At 37.8% G+C, this 23,151-nt stretch overlaps 1 protein-coding gene across 1 annotated transcript in view; it reads left to right on the plus strand.

The window, feature by feature from the left end:
* Positions 1-23,151, plus strand: part of fstl5 (follistatin-like 5) — a 135,378-nt gene that overhangs the window by 47,156 nt on the left and 65,071 nt on the right. Inside the window, exons 4-5 of the mRNA XM_062425847.1 lie at positions 10,543-10,739; positions 16,032-16,152. Of these exons, the coding sequence (XP_062281831.1) occupies positions 10,543-10,739; positions 16,032-16,152 (318 nt within the window). The remainder of the gene's footprint in view (positions 1-10,542; positions 10,740-16,031; positions 16,153-23,151) is intronic.

Here is a 23,151-nt window from a genome sequence, read left to right on the forward strand (position 1 = left end):
ATACTGACTGAAAAAAAAACTTCTACAGGGCTTTCTTCCTGTTAGCTATGGTAGCTTATGACAAGAAAGTCCTCTCGAAACCCGTTACCTAAGCAACCAGCCTTACAGCCACTGAATGCTGGATCAGTATTCAGTCAGGCTGGTGGTCAGACTGATCTACTTGTTTGTATGAAAATCAGCGGACAGAAAATATACTATCACTGTCTCTGCTGCACAGTTCATTTCATTTCATACAAGAAAAAGAGAGAGTTTCTGTCTGCTTTCATGTCTTCAGAGACTTAAAAAAGTGTGTTTTCTTCATTCATTGACTTGATTCAACTTGACGACCATTATCTACTGTCTTTTAAGTCTTTAAAGGACCTAGAAGAGTAGATAACCTCAAAGGACTAATGTGTTAGATGTAGTGGAATGGACATTGCAAAAATCGAATAGTTTAAATTTGTGTATAATCTCCTAAAAATAAGAATTGTGTTTTCAATATGTTAGAATGAACCCTTTGTATCTATATAGGGAGCAGAGACAACCATGTTTTTACCAAACACAGCAGAGAGGGTCTTTCGCATTTCTCATGAGTTTTGTAGCCACTGTAGGTTCTCCTACACGCTTGAATGTGGAGGGTGAGGAGAGGCGTATATGTTTGGTTGCTATCTGCAACCCTATCACTACATGCAACAAAATCTTACACATTGGTCCTTGAAATCAACCAGTGACATCATTTATGCCCCAACTTTACATCTGTCAAATGTTTCTATAAGCTGCTTTCACACATGCAATGCAATGTCCGAATCATTTGGCTTTAGTCAAAATGTCATTCAAAAAAATAAAAAAAAGTATTAGTTTGCATGCATGTCTGCTTATGACAAATTTCCAGTTAATTCTCGATAATTCCTGTTAATTCCCATAAATTCCCATACATTCCTATATATTCCCATAATTCCCATGGAAAGTTTCCAACTTGGAATATTTCCAAAATTCCCCAGTTTTACTTCCCATGGAAAGTTTCCGTTAATCTATCAGAAATGTTCAGCCTCTTTGCAACCCTAATCTCTGATGGAACCCTTTTGTGAATAATGCGTCTCACTGTTGTGTACTACATGTGTAAAAGGGCAACTTCAGACAAGATCTGGATTCTCTGGACATTTTCCAGAGTTCATATGCGAAAATAGCTTACGGTTACTATAAAAACAGAGTATCTCAAAATATTTGGCACAACACCGAATAAAACAATATTCCCCTGTCTGTCTGCTATAATCCAAATATAGACCTGCAGCACTGTTTTGTTGATTTGATACCTTGGCCTAGGGCGTGTTCAGCCCCTGGGTCACTGTCCTCTATCATGTCAACAAGACCTGTCGCTGAAGGAGTAAGATCTAAGTAATCAACTCTACTGAGATCTGATTTGAGATGTGAACAAAGCCTCACTCTTCTCGCTGTCTCTTCCTCTTCTCCTCATTCTTCTTTCAACTGTGTTTCTATCTCAGTCTTACTCTGTCTCATTATCTTTTGGGTGTGTGGTGCCATTTGGTTGAAAATCTGTTTAACAAACCTGCACCCTAAAAAGTTGGGTTAATTTTTTCCCTATAGAGCAGTGAAAAAAAGACAAAAAAAGGAGAGGTTTATGAATAATGCTTTAAAAAGTTTGGAAGTCTGTTTCTGTTACAGCCTTGCTCACTAATGCATGCATTGTAATCATTTAATTGGAGCTCCAGCTCACAATATTGCTATACCACCCTGTAAATACAACAGAGAAGTCAAGATGAATCATAGGTTCCCATTAACTCAATTGAATTAATACGATGCATCAGGACACACCGCACACAACATAGTCACCATAGCCAGAAACCAGAATTAGAACAAAATCCCAGTAAAAGTGAAAGTTGTGGGGTATTGTAGTGTATAGTAGCAGATGGTACAAAGCTGATATTCTTTAATAAGGATACTTAGAGGCTCAGAACACCTCTGGAGGCTTCTGTCAGAGCCTGGTGAAGAAGATGAAGGTGGGATGGGTGGGAGGGGTGAGTTGGGTGTGTGGGTTGAGGTTCGACTAAAGTCTCCTGGATGATAATGATCGCCTTCAAGGTGAGAGAGGAGGGGTGCGAGGGGTAATACATCAAAGATTAAGACATGAGGAAGAGTAGCACTCCTGATGAAAGATGTGAGGGAAAGAATTATACCTGCGTCCAGGGAGGAAACAGTAGTGACAGAGACTGAATGAGGGGAGGGAATCTGTCTTGAGCTGTTACCACACACCCAGAAAGTAACCTCGCAAACACAAAGTAAAGTCTCCCACTGTTCTCTGTATGAACCAAAGGTGCAAAACCTCTTAAATAAGATGTCGGGGTAGTTATACGTCCAATTTTGACATTGTAGAAAGTGGTTTGCCTCTCCTAACTGTGACCACATCCTCCTTAATTGTAACCAAGTATTAAGTTGTCTAAATTTAACAAAACCATGGCTAATAGAGATTGCAGATCATAAAAGGCTCATTTTGGTGTTTTTGTTGCTTAGGAAAAAGGACTTCTCGCCTCTCATTAGTTATCAGTAGTTATTATGCATGAGTTTAATAATTAAAACCATCCACAAGCTTCACATCTGTCTTCAGATGATTATATGATATGATCAAAAGATCCAGGACAGCTTTCAAATGGACCTTGTGGTGAGATTGTTTTCTCAACTGATGTCTCCAAGGTTAAGAATGAACTTGTAAATCTCAGTATTGTATATCTTCACTCTCTTATATACATACACAAATCAAAGAGTGAATGATTTATTCACTAGTAGTCTCCTCTCTGTGCCTGGGGTTTGCTGTGAGTTTTTTGTCTTCGTTTCATCCTGGGCAGAGTGGCTGTGACGAGGTTGCAGCCCTACTGCCCAGATATCCATTTCAGATTCAGCCAGGTGTTACGGCAGTGACACCTCTAGTTGCTGTTAAAGATTGCAATCAGTGACCTCTGATTTGGGTAACCCAGTTGTCATGCTGTGCTGTCTTGATGTATTGTGAGCCGTGGCAGTACTCAGGGCCCTGGAGACGGAGATAGAAAAACTGGAGTTGGGTGGGGCAGGAGCGCTTAGGGAGAGCACAGATGGGACAGTTTCAGCAGTGTTGACTGCAGCTATTCAGCTGAGCCACCATCTTTCTTAATCTAAATAAAACAGTAGTGCTTTTAAAGGGGCAGGTGGAGGAGGAGTGGGTTGAGTTCACTTTGGTCATGACCTAATGACAGGGGATAGCATGCAAGGTCTGCTTTTTTCTCTCTGACTATTCTAGGAAGGATTAGTATGTATTTTCAGCTCTGTGTGAAATAACTTTGAACAGAGATCTGCATGTTTAGGACATTTTTTTGGTTTGTTTTATGTGCAGTTTCTGGATTCACAAAGTAACTTGTGATTCTCATGAGTGCCACCTGGATTTATAGTGATTGCTCATGCAAGAGTGGTTTCTCTGCACTGCTTGGCACAGTATGCATGATGCACAGTGGTGCTTTTTTCAGCTGCTTAGAGAGCAGGAGTTATTATGTTTCACTATTCAAAAAATTCTACAACACAGTGACCCATTCCATTTCTCACAAGTGTAGGCTATATAAGTCAACAAATACTTAAAAGCAAACATTGTTAGCCTTCATGCTTCATCTAGCTTGTTTATCACTATCACAGGGTGTACAAGAGTCTCCCTGCTGATTGGTGCTGTTGTACCCAGAGGACTGTCATTATGTTCTGGTCTTCATGCAGAGTTTTGTTCTTCCTATTTATGACAAAGACAATTTACATGTTTTTAAGATTCACTTAAGTGCCCTTAAGCTAGTGTTGTGGACATTGTTTATTGATGGGAGACTAATTGCTTAAACTCGGGTTCAGCAGTGAACTTAAACGTGATCCATGTTAAGTCATATTGTGTAATGGCACACATACATGAGCAGTAAACAGATTTCACACATCTTGAGAAATCATATTGTGTCCTGGTGGCCTACTGACTGGACTGATGCGCATACCACATAATGGCAGCGTCCATGGTTCAATTCATGGTCATTGGACCCTTGTTGCACGTCATAGCTCTATCTCTCTCTCTCTCTCCCTGTTTTCTGTCTCTATCCACTAACTGTCAAATAATGGCTAAATGCCCAAAAAATAATCTTCATAATCACATTGTGTACACATTGAAGTTAGATTTAGGAATATTTCTCATACAATGTACTATTGCAATATGATTTGCTATTCTGTCTGACATGACAGATTTGAAATTGCATTAATCTTACACTCAGTTTCAAGTTTAAACTAATAATACAAGTCTAGTCTAGTCTAGTCCAGCAGGCCTGTAACAAATCCTGTCTTCATGAAGGTTGAAAATGTAATAAGGTTATAATATTATTATTGTCTTGTACTTTTGTCCACCCTGTTTATATAATAGTCTATGGTGGTATGTCTGTATAAAAAGTGGCATATAAAAGAGAACAAAGAAAACAAGCAGACCTTCATACACAATTCCCAATCCTTTTTTTTTTATCATGACAAGAGTGTCATTCTGGTCTTTCAGCTGGGATTATATAGTGAGTAGACAGTGTTAAAAGTCTAGAGTTTATAGTTATGTGCAGAATGTGAATCATACATGGTCATGTTAGCTGTACATGTATTTTTTAAACATTACATGGAATGGATTAAATGGTTGCTGGTAGTTAAAGTTTTTTCACATCATGCTGTTGTTGTATAGGCTTTGTTGCACAAGTGATTCATGGACTACACAGCAGTACTTTTCATTGAGAATGGCAAATCAAAGAAAATATTATCTTGAATGTGATGGCTAAATTCTGAATTACTTGAATTTTGAGTTATCTGGTCTTTTTATTATGACCTTGGTAGCTTCTTTGATAATTCTTAATCCTCAATTTGGTCTCTGCCCTCTGCAAATGGACTCTCAATCTCATAGTTGTATTACAGTGTTAAAGTCCACCTTTGGGCCATATTCTGGCCCTGTTTTAATGGCTGCAGGGATATAACCAACTGAAGGGGAAGTCTTCTGTGCATTTTAAAGCAGGATGACAGATACTTGTAAGAATCACCTGCTAAATTATAGATCAGTGCAGACTGCTGCACTGACGTTCCTGCTTTAATCACATTAAAGCTTTATTTTTTATTTAAATGTGTCTAGAGTTTCAAGTTTATTTACATCTATGACATTATTCTCATATTTGCTGCGCATTTTTTCTCTCAAAGCTTTTAGTTTGGAGCCTCTTGAAAGAATAATCAAATTACCAGCTGAATGATGTGGTGCCAGAAATAAGTGTGATTTCTTGACATCTATCTCAGTGTGACTTCTAACACCTTTTCCACACTTTCAATGTAAAAAAATTGAGTGTTTCAGCAGCTATTTGGAGCCTATTTGGTCTATTTAGACAGAGTACACTTATTACTTTGGGTGTCAGTTATGTGCATAAAGGGAGTGAAATGGCCAGTCCAGTGCAGACCACTTCATTGATCATAATTTAATTGTATTTGTTCCAGCAGATTTTCCAATGAGACACAGCTGAAATGGGCTGTGTAGACACCAAAAATCAAGCTTTTCATGCTGTGCCATTTCATGTCCCGCTTGTTTGTGCCTCTCACCAATTCGCCACAATACAAAAATGCCAAACATATGGTCAAAGCTTGAATGTCAAGGTCAAGAAAATACCAGCGTCACTTACACCAGACTTGCTGCTTTAAAAAACAGAGCCCCTTGTCCTACATCAGTACCACTTAAAACACACTATTTGAAGGACCATTCCAAGTATTCTTCAAACACTATTTATTAATCAGAGGCTTCTAAACAACTCCCTTTACCCTCCACAAATAATGATTTACCATTCCTTGTAACTTCAAAAGCCTGAAAAAAAAATGGGTAAAGCTAGATTCTTCCATGCAAAAGTGTAGCAGTAATTAAATGAATTGCACTTTAAAAGTGAGAGTGTAAACTGTAAACCTCTTCGACTCTTGTCTTTGCATTTTGATATCAAAGCTTTTTACCTACACAAGAGCAGCCTTCTGCTGCCGTGTTTCTCTTTTTGATAAATGGTTTTAATCAAATAAATCATTTGTCTTCAATCGATACGGCGCATATGAGTCCTCTCACTCTGACACGCATCTCCATCCTGGTGGGGACTTGACCTCCACATTATATGAACAGTTCAAGGCAATTAATTAGAAGCAATGGCTTTTCACAGAGGAACCTGGCCGGCCTCTTGCCACATGTGGAGCCCATGTGACCAAACATTTGTCACAAACAAGGTCATTGAGCAGTTGAAGCTAAATAGTAAAGCAAACTATGACAACTCTGTCCTTCATGTGGTATTACTAAACTGTGCCAAAAAGGAACCCTTCCACTTTGGAAAATGTTGTGTGTTTCATCCACGATTAATGTTGAGCCTTACAGTTCGTGGATCTATTACATGCGACACAGTTAACTCTCTTTCAACGGTGTTTACTCAGCTTGTAATTGGATACAGCAAAAAAAAGGACTGTTGTCATTAGTATGTGTTATAAATGAGCAGACTTCCTGACAACTCTGAAAGGAAAGTTTTTAGATTACTCAGGGGAAAAGGAAGATTGGGTCATATTTAGTAATTAAACTGCAGTAATAAAAAAGGGGACTGTTCACAGATGAATGTAAATCTACTTCCTGTCTTTTTAACCATAGGGGAAAGAACCATCAAACATAAATGAAAATGTTCGCCATTCTTCATGAGATTGTAATAGCCGGTAGAAAGACTCAGGATCTTTTGAGTGCAGCTTCCATGAAGGTCAATCTGTTTGTAGTGTTGAATGTGTGAGAAGACACATGAAACTCTTATGTAAGGATAAGGAAAAATAAACTTGAAATGAGCATGTGCATACATCATGTTATTGTCGTTCCTGTTCATCAATCGATCTTCTTTCTTTCTTTAAAAAAAAGAAAGAATTATGAAACATTTATACATTTGATAGTATTAATACACATTTAATATTCATGGTATCTTCTCAGTTATTCTACATTCAAGCTCACCTGCATAAACACATCTTTCTTATTATCTGTAATGTAAAAACTTTATAATGGCACACCACCAAACCCCCTCCCCCGCCCCCCCAAAAAATACAATCCAAACATACAAGAAGGTTATGATTGACAGTTCAATTTATTGATCCATAAAAATATGGAAATTAAAGTGTTCCCGCCCCACTAGGATGCCTCTCAGCCAAATAGCAATCAGACTGGATCACAGTAGGAGTAGTTTAGCTGACTCTGCTATCATTTGGCACCAGAGCTAATAGCATTGGTACAGCGAGCAGAAATGAGGCTGAAGAGACAAGGCATGTGTTACTCTTCTTTATTTGTCACAGTTAGATAATTTTGAAAAACTGTGCTCATCACCTGCTATCTTTTTATACTGTATTGATTTGTTACCATTATGCAATAGAACGGAATACAAAATGTCAGATGATTGTCTGCTGACAATATGAGTTTTTATTCGGGTTCATCTAGATGGATGATTGGAATCATTCAACTTCAGCAGGTAGCAATATATATGTATTAAATAAATAAAAAACCCATCATGAATAAAATAATTGAACTTGCTTTTTTAAATGGAGTGATTACCCTGACAATCACATGGACTAAGTAGGCAGGTTGCATTACACTGTGTCCCACTAATAGTAACAGTGTGAAAGCCATTTGGGTAGATGAGGAGATCCCAATCCTGTGTTTTATCTGTAGATCTAAATGTGACTTAATGGATTGGACTCGAAAGTGCAACAAAAAGGACTATGGCATGTTAGCTAACTTCATTTGAGAAACACAATGGAAGCCATTGTCTAATTAATGCTGACACTCTCCTTTGTAGACAGTTACTGATTGGATACTTCAGGGTGTGGATAATGCATGTTAGAGAATGTGTATGTGCACAGGAGTTTGTGTGCTCAAATGTGTAAGTATGTTTGTGTGTGGCATTCATGTGTTCATGCATGTGCGTGCGTGCGTGCGTGCGTGCGTGTGTGTGTGTGTGTGTGTGTGTGCATTTGCCAGTACTTGCTCCTTTGACGCAGCTGACCTTCATATCCCTTGGGTATGCCAGCAGCCATTTATATTTTATTCATTCTGCCTTTTGTGACCAAGACAGCTTCTCTGGCAGTGACGCTTGTCAAAACAGACTCTGTCCCATGATATGCAGCATGCCACAGTCTGCAATCTAACAGCTGATGCAGTTTCGAGGGCAATAATTAAACTTGCTGGTTCTATTCCCAAGAATTAACCAGCTCTGCTTATTGTTGAAACAGCTAAAGGATTTTTTGTAACAAAACAGATCCTCCAGTTGGTTAGTTACCTGCAGTGTCTGGTAGAGAAGACAGCCACCACTGATGTTGTTCACACCCTGTTAGTTGCAGGAAGCTTCAGACTGTGCATACAGCTGTAACATCTGTCAACAAGTCAGTTTGCATCTAACTGACAGGTGTTCCTGCTAAAACAAACTGAGGCATTGTTCCAGAGCTCCTTGCTTATATGTTTAATTCTCTCCACCTGGCTATGTGAGGTTTCAATTACTCAGTTCTCCAAGTTGTTGTCAGAAAACAAAGCACTGCAAGAATAGATTTCCATTTTCTACAGCCCAGAAAAACAGTCCCTTTTTTAAAAAAAAATTGAAATTTACAGATGGTAAAGAAAAACAAAAAGAAGAAAAAAACCGACGTAAAGTATCTCAGTAAGGTGTTGGGCCACCATGACCTACCAGAACAGCTTCCTTGGCAAGTTTGAGAGATGAACACCATTCTTTAAAAAGATTTAGGTGCTTTCATGATGGTAGAGATCGCTGTGTATCACATCATCAGTCAAAAATCTCCTATAGGTAACTGGCTTGAAATCTGATGACCAAAGAATGTGAGACTCATCTCTTTCACACATCTCAGTGACCTCTTGTGTCCTGTATGGAGCCATCTGCATTCATTAGGTTTCTCCACTCATCTGTGCCTAAAAGAGTTTGGACATTTGCTTTGGTTTCCTCCCTAAAAACGGGTATCGATCGCTCAAAGATAATAAGCTCGCTCATGTGTAAACAGTTTCATTTATAGTTAATTCTCTTGTTTACAATCATTCTTTGTTTTTCTTTATTTGTTAAAATATGAACTGTAATATAAAAAGCTGCACAAATCCCCCTCCTCAACCTCACACATTTCTTTTCAGTCACAATACAAAATACTTTGGTGCTAGGAATTAAGTTCCCACTCCTCAGGACTTTACAAGGTCGTACAACAATTACATGGAAATGACTTGATGGCGTCCGTGGAAGCTTATTTGATATCACTGGCAGAGTGTTAGGATAACTCCTCTCAGCCTCTTATATCCAAATTATGGTTAGCATCAGGATTCCACCAAGCATCTTATTTAAATGCTCGCTGATTGCTCAAGTTGTTTGGCTGAAGGAATGCCCCAAGACATTTAAAAGACAAAAATGAGATGCCTATGCAGCCATTAATGACATGTCATTTGTTTCTTGGGTGGCTCTGATTTTGCTAAACTAGTCATCAGCTCTCAGCAAGTACCCGGTTCTACTGAGTGGAGATCTCATTAGCACACTCGCTAAATCATTCTCGCCTGATCATCCCCAACAAAGTTCATTTGTCTCGCTGAAGATGCCACACAGCAGCTATTATTCCATATTTTCCCAAGTAGGTGATCACACCGTGCGACGTGGCAGAGATGTCACCTTCCTCCCCTGAGATTTTAAAAGCATCTCGGCGTACAATAAAGTTTTTCTTGTGGGTTGGTTGACATCAGCTAATATAACTGTTATTAGAGGAGAAACACTTCCAGATCTAACAATGAGAAGTTGATGTGACATGTGTCAACCGCTAGTTCTAGTCATTATTTTCTCTTTGCCTCGACTCTACTCTGCTGAACCTTTCACGTAGTTGACTTCTTTGATCTGGTGCCTTTGATGGCGGATTGTAAATACAACACCATCATGTTTTCTGTGCTGTCAGGGTTAGCTCTTGACACCTGTGTGATGGATTTGTTCATCAGTTTCTTTGTGTTGAATGTGGGGGGGGGGGGCAGCTGCTGCTGCTGCTTCCTTAATTTGTGGCAATGAAACACGGCCCGACTGTCACCATTTGTGTTCCCCCTCGGGAAAATGATCCTTAGCATTTCTTATTGTGTTGCTGACAATCATAGACATGCACAGATTTGGGTTTAGCTGAATATAAACAGCTGCTCATTGTTTAATAATGGGAGTCTTCGGGGGGACTTTTTGTTTTCACAGGTACTAATTGGCTGAGATTTCAAACATTGCTTCCAGGTTTATAAATCATAAGTCCAATGCTTTTAATCATGTGCTGGTTTCATGGGAGTATTTTAGCTATTAATGAAATACCTGCTTTTAGACATCCTATTAACATTTAAACGTTTTAGTCAAACAAAGCAAAATCACACCGTCCTTTCAACTCTTACAGGAGGGGTGTTGAGAATTGTGATGTTGTGAGTTAATGATTTTTCATTTTGTCTTCCTAACCGTTGCACTTCTCCTTTGTCCTTTTGTTACACAGACGATGACTGTAGATTGAGTGACTACCGTCGGCTGAAAACCAAGATTCTGGATCTGCATGATAAAAGATACATGGGGTCTCACGTCCACGGGGCCCACAAGGACAACATGGCTGTCAGGAAGCAACTGGTTGATATGATGTTCAAACGTTTTGATGCTGATAACAACGGTCAAATAGATGCCAGCGAACTTTCACAGGTAACTTAATCAGTTGCAATAATTTGAAAGGGCTGCTTCGTTTAAACCACAGTAAACTCATCATTCATTTATTATTTGAAACTTTATTTTAAGTGTATTAAACATGCACATTTTGCATATTCACTGTGCCTTGACTAAAAGCTAAACCAGCTTGGCATTCAATTAAAATTGATTAAATTGAAGTCTAACTGAGCACTGCATGCATTTTAGCTATAATTAGTCCCAGATTACATGACTCCTTCCAGGAAGCATCTTGGAAAAATATTAGGACTTTAGTTAAATTAAATGAAGCATTACCAAAAACCTGCTTAGTATTTGTTCTGAGACTTTCCTTTGTAAAGACACTCCACAACACCTCTCAAAGTATGTCAAAACTGCAGATGCATTTTATTTAAATATCCATCTAAAAGGAAACCACACGTGTGCTCATGTGTTTAAACCAGCTGCTTTGATGTATTCCATAATTGTGTCCATTTTACTTCTCTTACCCTTCCCTCTGGTAGCTGTTCTGCGTGGTTTTAGGTAAATCTTTTGAAAAGCAATATGGGTCAAAGGAGCCTTGTGCTCATGGGAGGCAGCAGTCTTTGACCGGCACTGCCAAGAGGGATGGTTGTAAAAAAAAAAAAAAAAAAAAAAAAAAGAGCTTTTTTTGTAGCTGCCAAAAGAAAGGAATGTATTCTGTGCATAACAAATAACGTCTCCCAGTACCTGAGGACTGATTCAATATAGAAAGTATTTGAATAATTGAAAGGGTAAGCAACCTGAGGAGGTTTACAAAACTGTGATGCCAGTTTCTGTTCTTAGGTCAGTTTCCTGCTGATCAAATAGGATATCCCATCTATACATGGGTCACCTTGGTTAGCTTTGTCAGTGCCCTCTTCCCTCATAGGAAGGTCTCATTAGATTAATTTGATTTTTTTTCCTTTTTTAGTGTTTTGAGTTCAGCACAGTCAAATAACTCCTGAAAGCAGTGATATTTTTGCCATATTTTCATATTATTAACATATTTTTACATGTTTTTACATTTACATGGTAGCCTGTGCCAGCATGGGAGAATCACAGCTCAGTGAGTGAAATGCATAGTCAACAAACCATGTTGTGCTGTGTTTTATGGAATAATATTGTCAGTTTGCACTGAATGTGAATTTGAATATGCCCTTTTTATCTACTGAATATTTCTCTGGACAGATTTTCAATCTTATTGGTGTTACCATTTATTCTACTCCAGGCCAAGCAGTACCACTCCACCTCTCCTTAGGTATTTGAGTGACACAAGCTAGTCAGTAATAATTAACATCCAGATGGAGAAGCTCTTTCAGGGATTTCTCAAGGGCTGCTTTTAACCTTCCTCCCATTTTTATCATTCACACATATGGGAATGTTGGCAGCTTTCATACAGTGTCAGCAACACAACCCAAATTCTTACAGAAAAGAGTAGAAGGGAAGATTTCTGGAATGGTCGGAAATAATATCAATGGATTGCAGGTGGCCCTTGTGGGTTTTTTGCATACATGCATACATTCATGGCCTTCTTGTTTTTTGTCTTCTGGCTTTTTATCTATCTATTCAACTCATCTACAAAAACAAGATTATAATGTTAAGATTTTTTGTTGCTATCACATTGCAACTCAAAAAACAGCTTTGTTTGTTTGTCAAAACTACAATATTTACATATATCTACAGCCTAAAAATGTTGAGAAAACTTTTGAGTTTTCTGCAGACTTTTCCCAGCATAATAAATATTAGTCACAGAATAATAAATAATTCCATGATACATTTAGAGCAAAATAGCTTCATCAATCTGATAAATCACTTAATAAACGAAGTCAGTTGTGGGTTGACAGTGCATCAACATAAAGGCGCCTGAATGTAATTATGGATTGGGTCTTTAATGAGTTTTTTATATTGGTGTATTAGCTGTTCTCACAGCTGCATTTCAGAATGTAATTTCAGAGAAATTGATAGCTCGGAAAATACAGTTTCCCTTTCCCTCCAAAGGAGGTGAGTTTCATATATCATACACAATACATAAAGGTTTTGAATTGCTTTGATTGCATTGTCAGGGTAATCTGTATGTTTTCTTAAACTCAGTCGCTTAAGCTAAAACTGCAGAGTTTTTGCCTTATTGACAAAAGATGAATGTGAAAGAAGATTTATCCAAATTAAATTTGGTGTGAACAAACCCTCAAAAGGAGCACTGCACAAGCAAATCACACTCTTATCATCAGTTGAAAGTACAAAACCGTGGCTGTCACCCTGTGCCCTAAAGCGGCCTTTATAATTGGAGCATTCTCTGATCTAATTTGAAATTCTAAGATGGAAATCCCTCACATTGGCTTGCTTGACTTGCTAGATTGTGCACCAGAAGGGGCACAGGGAGCAATTGTCACTGCCCTTTTAGTCTTGGGTGCCCTTTTGAAATGGCAAATCAAAACTCATCTCTTCATGCACTGCCTGTATCTATCACTTGACCAAAGACATAATGTGTGAAATTATGCAATTTCCCCAAAGATATTGAGGATGGCAAACAGTCAGCCATGGACCTTGCTTTACCCTTGTCCATCCTAGCTGTTTTGTACAGTAAGTTTGACTAAAAAATACAATAAAACATAAAGGTAAAGATATGACTGCTCTGTCTGCTAACTGTGATTTTGTCATGCAAAAGTTATATCATCTTGTTGAAGTAGAGACCTGTAGTAAAAGTTGTTATCTTTGTCTTACTTTGCACATTTAAAGGTATTTCAATTTTAAACATTACAACTAAAATACATGTCAAGGTCTTGCCTTTAAGGAAGATTGTTCTTTTTGTCCCTCCACATAGGTATAGTTAATCTAGTATTCATATCTGGAAATATTACAGAAACGATTTGTATTTGCCTTATTGCTCTTTCTGGTCACAGAACAAATCAGGCCCTGATTAAGACCGAAATAGCTAATAATGAGCTTGCACATCTTTGAAAATAAAAGAGGAACAATACTGTAGAGCCACACACTCTAGATCAGCAAAACAGAAAACCCTTCAGCATTTAAATGATCAATGCATAAGATGTTTGTGCTTAGAAGTTTGACACAAGTACCTTAATTTGATTGTAGGGAAACAAAAGAAGTTGACTAAGAAGACAAACATAACATATACATATTTCTAAGAGTTTTCGATGGTTGTCAGTAAACTGGTCTTGCCTGATCTGAGTCATGTGGTTTTGTATAGGAACAGTGGTATTCTGCTAGTGAAGGGCATGCAGGTGAGACCTTGCAAACGCCCTCTGAAAATAGACCATTGTACAGTGCAGTTTTTTCATATATATTACATGTAGACGAAATGGCATATAATACGTCCTGCGTAATTACTGAAATTAGTCTACAGTTTTATGAAGTAATAAATACTTGGTGATACTGCTAATTGCAAGATAGGTGTTCTGTCTGACTAACCAACCAATGTTCCATTGGTTGTGTAAATTAAGCTTTGATTTCAAACATGCAGAAGCTGCATCTCATTAAACATTACAGCTGGTTATATCATCAATGATGTGTCTCAGTTCATTTAGCTCACATGGTCTGCTGAAAGCCAGTGAGCATGTCAGTAGCCCTGTTTTAATATGGTTGAATAGTCAGACACTACAGAGAAGTGACAGCAAAAATCTGAGATATCCACAGGAATTAAAGTTTAGCGTGTGAGAAGTAAGGCGTTGTGGTGGAATATTTAGGGAATGTAGTTTAAGTATCAAAGACTGTGACTCCACTATATACCACTTAAAAACCTGTCAGAGGCCACCTACATTATGATGAGTCAAAGCAAGCCAAAAGAAAATACCAGAGAATCAATCATATTGTTGAATTTCAGCGCATAGCATGAAAAATACATAGCATTTAAATCACAAATTAAATTTTGGTAAAGTCAGTTTTAGTTTAAGTATAAATAATAAGATAAAATAATTAAAGGAAGACAAATCAGCACCTTTTAGTGAACATCAGTCTTACTCTTTACCTCCTGTGTACCTGGGATGGAGTAAAAATATGCCATTACAGGTCACTACTAAATTTTGGTTAAGTCGTCTGGGAAGGGAAGTGCGCTGATCCGATGGACGAGGCATGATGTATAAAGCAGTCCCTTGTGATCAGCATTTTGACAGGTGATCTAGTATGATGGATGTTGCGCTGCCACTGCCATGTAGAGGGTGTTGAATAGGATCATGTTTTAGCAAAATGATGATAAAACCTGCACAGTGTTTGGGACCCTTTCATCGTTTATTGTGACAAAACCTCAGTGAGTCCTAGTTTATGCTAGAATAAACTGACAGCTAATATTGTTTTGTTTCATCACCTTTGACAGTCAACACAGAGCTTAAATAGGGAATGTAACATTGACTCATTACTCATTTATATCCAGAACTTTTATGGTAGACTGTACATAATAGGTTGCTGGAAGTAGTGGAAAGTAACTAAGGACACATTTATACTTTTACTCCATTCCATTTAAGAGATGTACTTTTTACAATTTGTTAGCAACATTTCAATAAAGCTGTCTTCATCAGGATTACATACTACACTGCAAATGTTGAGCATGTATCTGTTAGACATTAATCACTGCATTGACCTTTTAGTTTTAAACATTCAAGTATTGTTCAATAATATTTCATACAGAAAGTGGGTGCTGCTACACCCTGGCGCCCTTTGAAGATAAAAAAACAAAAACAAAATCGTTACATTGTTATATGTCACTTTCAAACATATCAAAATTGGATAAATAAACTGTAAATATAGAAATCACCATATTAAAAAACCTGTTAAATATGCTCTTATGCCACATATGAGACTAGAGACATTATAAACATGAATAGGATGCATTGAACTAATTAACATGCTTATCTTATGCTGATTTGTGTTCATTATTTATTTTAGTTCAAAATCATTATTAAAATCTGTGACTCTTTTTTGAATGATTGACAACTTTCCTATATCATTTCTCTAAATATTGATGTTAGTTTACTGTATATACAGTATGTCACATATTTTACATCAATGTTATTTATTTTGTTACCAAGGTAAAATAAAGTCATATAAACAATATTCATGGTGTCAATTTATAGCTGAAAAGGTTGCTTGTTAATGTGTGTTGTGGGTGGGCATGAAGAGGAGCCATATGAAAGAAATCACTAAGAAGAGTAGAAAGGTAGTGTGTTTTCAAGAAGTTTGGGAACCTCTGTAAAAGACAATAATGAAAAGTAAGTATAATTAAACCTACAGTAAGAGTAATGTCGACCGTGACTGAGCATTATTGCTTTCTCATTGAAGGTCATCAAGCAAGAAGGTTTTTCCAAGGACATCTCAGAGTGCACGCTGTTCGATCTGCTGAAGTACAACGACGTCAATGATGACGAGCACCTGACCAAAGAGGAGTTTTACACAGCTTTTGGTAAGTTCAGAGTTTAGATTTGTTTTGGTTTTTGTCAGTGTCTTTTGTGTAATTGCAAACAATAATACTAAGTTTAAAAAAATGCTTATAACATTGTCTCTGAATGAAAATTAGGGGAACTTATGATATGTTCTGTCCCACATTTCCCAATTATCTGTAAAAATATGGATCAAATGTGGCAGAACTGAATCTCTCATCCACGAGTCGCAGTCGATATATTTTGAATACCTCCTGACTGTTCATATTATCTTAGCCCATAAACATTGTGACAAAGGTATCCACAACATTTTGTATCAGTTAAGCATAAATAACTCGTACATGATTGCAATAATTGTGATCTACCTGCAACATAAACGGTAAGTTGAAACCATAGAAACAACTGAAATTTGTTCAACGTCATAATTGATTTTCATTCATTACATTTTACTGATGTTCATGCTTCTCTTCCCCTTGTTTTTCTTTTAATAGCATATAAAAGCCATCTGTCTTTAAGTATATGAACCTTATGGGCTACATAAAATAAAAGTTTATTTAATTAAGTTTGCAGTTTGCTTTGAAATCTTAAAAGTAGTTTAATTTTTCTTTTTTAAACTGTCAGTCTGTTGCTTTTCTTCAATATTGTTTGATATCTTGCCAAAGGTTTTCTCAGTGAGAACTCCAGATTATTGCCAATTATGTTATCGGCCTTCAAATGTTTGTTCCACTGGGGTTAGGTTGATAAAGGAGTTCAAAATGGAGTTTGTGCCAAAGGAACCAGGTCACAACTACTGTGATACAGTAGTTCGAACCAAACCCCCTCATTAAGCAACATAATGATGACAGGTGCTCGGCTGTATCTGAGTAACACCAACACATGTGCACCAGTTTCCTCCTCATGCTCTCCTTTGGTGATTCCTCCTTGTCTGACATTTTCAGTCAGCTCAATATCCTCTGACAGAATATCCTCTGACATTTGGCTGGCTTGACACATTTAGCAGTGGCAGAGAATTCATAATCAACCCTCATCTCATCAGCCTTTTGTATTTAGAGAATTTCATTTGAACAGACAAAAAAAAAAAAAGGAATGAGAGCAAATGGTAAAGCCAAGGAGTCTCAACTTGTCTACTATTCTCCATGTTGTAGACTATGCAAATGTGTGGGTGCAAACCCCTTCTGGCAAATTACAAAAAGAAACAAGCTCCAGCCAATCTGGGGAGAGCTGGGTTTCCTTGAAGAGTTGAGTTGCTCTAACTCAAGCTACTTCCCCTTCAGTTTTCAGATCTTTTTTGCACGCTTCCAGTTTCCAACTCCTCACACAGAGAAAGGGGATATTTCATGTGACTAAATCCCCCCCTCTGAGGCAGAGTTTCTTTTAACCTGCCTTCCTTTCTCACACATTTTACTTCCCTTTTCTTTATCCTCATACAGTGCCACTTAATGTTGTTATTTAGCAACAATGGATAGCTGGCTGAATGCATACGATATTTTATGAAGTATAATATATTCATTTTTTTTGAGTGAGGATTGTAATGGATTCAAATGAGCAGTAATATGCTTGATAAAAGTATGTTTTGTGTCTTTGCCAACAACTCAACTTAAGATGTTCATACACACTGCTGGACTGCTTGATGCTGTTTCACCTCTGTTAACCCAATACTGAATTTATATTAGTGTTTTGTAAACTTAGAGGTAATTGTAGTCCTCAGATGATGTCTTCTTTACTTTATTCATTGTTAAACCTACGTCATTGTGCTAAATGCTTAGGTGCTTTAAAGAATGGGACCCTGGCATGCCAATGAGACAGCTGACAAAAAAGGCTGATAATGCTGTTAAGGTCACACATTCAGTTTCTTCAGAGACTAACAACTGTATTGAATATTTCAATCCACATTATTCCAATAGAATTTTATTCATCTAACTCAGGGTGATAACACACTCATGGAGCAAAATAGCAAAAGCATTCAAGATTATAAATCTGGGCTAGGTACACTAACTTCAAAAATTAGTAGAGAGCTGTTACAAGCTGCACAGAGCTACAAAGTGTCAAGTGTCAATTCTCAGTAGACTGAGCAGTATACTGGAGGCTCGTTTCGCATTACCAAGCCATTTAATTCAATGTTCATAACTTCATTTGCTTCCCTTATAAAGAGTCTAAGTAAGCTAAAGGTCAATTCCCCTAAAGGAACACAGCAACTCAGCTAAGTAGACGCTCACCAACGTGGGATGAAAAATCACCTCCACAACCACCAGATCAAAGTTTTGTAGAGACAATGCAGCTCATCCTGATGCCCACAGTCATCTATCTAACATCACCTATAATATTTGCATCAACAAATACATTTAAATCGACAAAAACATTATGTTTTATTATGTTATTGGATCAACTAAAAAACAAAAGTACATCAGATGTATTTTGTTACTGTTGATATTCTTCCACATAGAAGTATTAGACAGCAATATAATTTAACACAGTTAGAGAGATATTTAAAAAAAAAAATCTGGTAAACAGTATACAGCTGTTGACATAATGCAATAAGATATCTTCAATAATGACATGAACATCTACTGTATCAATGACATAAAGAACGGAGTAACATGGACATGGATCCATGGAATGATTTGGCCTTATAGACCATGGTCTTAGAGCCTGAGGCAAAAATGCATTGCATCGTAATAGTTTTTAAGTTTAGCGCCGAAATAATCTCTGAGTGGCAGCTGTAAAAATCTATGCAAATACTTTAAGCGCTGTCGTAAACTGAGCATTGTCATAAAGCATATCCATTGATCCAGTGTGTCTAGACTTATGGTGCAGCTTGGAAATGAACAGCAGTAAATATAGAAAGGTTCCCCATGAAAATGGCACCTGTCTGAGTACTCTGCTAATAAGGACCCTTTGCACACCTTTGTGGAATATTCTAAGCGTGCCAACATTGTTTGTCAAGACAGAAGATAAGACTTTAATGTCCATGCATTATTCATTCCTCCTTTGCATATACTAGAAGGGGGTTGAGAATCAATTTGCTTCAGCCAGCAGTAAGGAAACTGTCTGGCAGAAGTGATGTCTTTTAATTAGATGATGTTACAGATATGACTGATGTCTGCCACGCTACTGATAGTCAGCCCCTTGTCATCGTTGAATAATTTGGTGAATGATGGCCCTGTGCATCACGGGTAAACAGATAAGGTGTCATCTATCATAAAGTGTCATTAACTTTTGGTAGGAAAGTGTCACAATACATTGGGGCATTGGCTGTCAAATATTAACAACAACCTTATGCAGTATCAAGACACAAACCTTTAGCGTTGTCATCCATTTTTGACAAAGTATATGAGGAAACCTAAAAAGTAAAGCATAGCATAGAGCAGTTAACCTATACGGTCTACAAAAACCAGCTGAAACCACTTTTGTGGATTCAGTGCTGGGAAGGAGGTCTGTCATCTGCAGCAGACCAGCCAACATCTGTGATCACTGCCACATAGCCTACATTTAGGAAAAGGTCATGCTCACAGGTTCCCAGAAGTGATATCTCAACCTCAATATGACAAGGAAGCGTGGGACATTGTACACCTGATATTGTGAGTTACCAGTCAATACGTTGATTTCAACTACCATATCCAGGCAGTGTAATGAAAGGGCAGATGTAAGATGTTAGTATTCAGACAGAGGATTTAAAAGCTGCTTCACATGAGGCACAATGTGACTGCATTTTTGTGCCAATGTCATTTTTTAAGCCCTTTGAATTTGGCTGGACAATCACAGGGTGCTTTGCCTGTGCATAACACAGTCTAAATGTTATTAATTTCATTCATTTGATTTATTTAAAACAGGGACAGTGTTCAATACATGTATTGCAACAGATGTAGCACAATGTTAATTTCCATCAGTTTTCCCTGATAATAAAACGGCACCAACTACCTTACTGTCCAGTATAGTTTGTTTGTTTTTTGTTTTTTTCTGTAAAATAACAATTTGCAATTTCTGTAGATTGACTTTTCTAAAACCAAACTGTATAGGATGAAGCGGATGATGACAAAAATTCAGTTGCTCTAGTTGTTCAAAAGCCACCACTTTGTCCAATACTTAAGATAAGATGGGCAGGACACTGATAGGCCTATAGTTATTCATTGGACAGGATCGCCATCCTTCTATATTGGGGTAATCACAGCAACTTTTAGATAATGAGGGAAAACCTATTCCCTTCTTGACTGGTTAACCAGCTTAGCAATGGGAATGTATAAAGTACTTGATTTTATTTGAATCAAATAAATATCAGTTCCAGAGACATCTGGAGCTCTTGACCTCTTTACATCTATTATTATTCTCATGATGTTCTGTTCACTCAAAGAGAAGACAGAATATAAATAATACGGTGCTTTAATTACAGTGTCTGTTGATCGGAATGTTATTGCCAGGTCTTCAATAGATTTTTCTAAAGTCATTAAAGGATGTTTATTTTACTTTATATCTTGTGTAACTTAATTATTAATTCTCAGTTCAAGATGCTGAGGACCTTTCTTTTCCATTCCAGTCAGGGTATTTAACAATTTCCTTTAGCTTCTGATATAAGATTAATTTAGAGTTTCTTTCTTATGCATTAATTTACAATTTTATTTCTAAGTTTGTTTACAAAAACAAAAAAAAAGAAACCAACAAAAAACAAGCATATCAGTATTGAGACCTGACTTCATAGCTGTTTTTAGAGCACAATCCCTTTGTCTCATAATGTCCCATATCTGCTCAGTTAGCCAGGGAAGGATGGCCTTTTTATGTATTTTATGAGACACCTTAATAAATTTATTGTGTATATTGTTTATTTTGTAGAAGAGTTTTACAGTAGAATAAAATATGTTACTAGCTAAAGAACGTGCTCTCAGAGCACTTGGGTGAATCCCATCAGTACTATAAAAGCACAGGAGCTTCAAGAAGAGGTCACAATTGTCTATGAATAACATTTTAAAAGCTGGGCACGTTAACAGTAGCCAGGAGTTGAGACTTAAGGTCCGGTTAAAACAGCCGACTCCTCTGCCATAGGGTGGAATAGGGCCAGAGACGAAAATCGACTTACCACAGTCTTTTAGGGCGTTGAGTGATGATTCCCCCTGAGAACAGGGATGACAGGTTGGGAGGCCACCTGTGATGAACCTAGCAGGTAGAGGAGAGACTGTGGGTGGCTTGGACTGGTGGATTGCTGTAAAGCCAGGCTCTGTGGACTTGGTGACAGGTGGAAAGTCCAGGATTTAAAAATTTTTTCACAATCTCAATGTGATGGGTTGCTAGTGGGGCATAGGATATGCTTCCTGCTGCGCCAACAGCTTTGCCTGCTAGCCGTACTCCTGGGTTCCCATTGGTGAAGAGCTGCCCTGACAAGGACCTTTGGCCTGGCACCAAGGATAGTCAGGGAACCTCTGTCTTATGTTTTTGTACTGGGGCACGGAGCTGATGCATACAGATCACCTACAAACGCAGTTGGCAACAACAACAGGTGTTTGATCTTCTTCTTACCCATTTTGACAACAACATACCAAGGGTCTGGTTTTTAGAGAGTGGGGGAGGGAGTGGAAGTTTTTCTCCAGAAATTAGTCAGGGATTAGATGCAGCATCTGCAGTCAAATCAGACCAGAGGTCAGGCCCATCGGCATCAGTGACAAGACCTGTTCAGGGAATGATGGTCTCCTGATCAACCTCATTAGCGGCTGCTGTTGCTAGGCAGTCCATTAACTTTTCGTGCCCCTTTAAGTTGGTATAGCAAGGATATTCTCTCCTCCAGTTTGACAATCTTCTGGCTAAGCAGAGTGCAGTTAATGCATCCAGTTGTAGAGGTAAGAGGTGCCATCCTAAGTTTTTTACTTTACCAGGGGGAGACAATTTCTGAAATAATTACCCTGTAGACAGAGATGACATGGTGTCTCAGGGTAGTAAGTAGCCAAGTAAAAATCAGGACTTCAGTCACGACTTTGATCATCTGACTCTTAAAAAAAATTGCAGTGCTTAAAACTTAAACTTAAGAGAAACTAACAGGATAGAAACTTTAAAGTCACATAAAAAAAGGGTAAAAATTAAAAATAGCAACAACAGAGACAGAAATTAATGCCGATGCATGCGCACTCTTTGAGTGACTCTTTGAGGTTATTAGTTTGGGTACACCTATTAAATGCATTCTCCAAGCGTCTAGACATGCTGCTTCACAAACAACAAAGGAAATGAATTTGCAAGTGCTTGGAAGGAATCTTCTGTCTGAATGATCCCTTTGGTTAGTGTGTTGGCTTGGATCTCACCTCTGCCTCTAAAAAACCTAAGTATAAGTACATAGTACTTACAAGTCCTAAGTACATGCACTGCACCTTGCTTCCTAACTTTTTTAACTTCATTTATGTATTCAATAGAAGAAACACAAGTTATCCTGCTTTGTGTACATTTTTCATTTTCTCATCTTAACTTGTATTCATAATCTACTGTCAACTGTACAGTGTTTTAGATGTAAGGTTTATCTTTATAGTACACATTATTCAGCTGATTACCAGTAATGACCTTAATTGTGCCTATCTATCAAGTAGAGGGGTAATGCTATTTGTGCCGCACTGTAGGACGTATCTCTCCCCTGCTTGTTGTTTCTTGGGTGCCAAGATATTGATCTGAACCCTGACACCTTCTGACAGAACACACAGCCAGGAGATATAGTACAGCTCTTTGATTTCTGCTGAGGCTGGAAGCCTTGGAGTTCCCTTTAGATTCCAAAGGGACTAGTGGGAAACTAAGCAGGGCTGTAATGTGATCCATCATATTGTAATATTGATGTGGTCATCACAGATTGTATGAGTTAAAGATGGACAGCACCTGAACTGTATGTTCACCTTCATCATTTAGACGCTCATACTGAACATCTAGTGACTGGTTTTATCTTCTTTTTTTTTTAAAGGTCACCTAGGCCTTAAGTAAAAAGGGTTTGGATGGTCAATCCAAGTTTAAGTAATCACATCTATGAGAGTTACATGAGTTATGGAAAGACTATCATTATGGTT

The sequence above is a fragment of the Scomber scombrus genome, chromosome 9, assembly GCF_963691925.1.
Source record: "Scomber scombrus chromosome 9, fScoSco1.1, whole genome shotgun sequence".
Taxonomy (NCBI): Eukaryota; Metazoa; Chordata; class Actinopteri; order Scombriformes; family Scombridae; genus Scomber; species Scomber scombrus.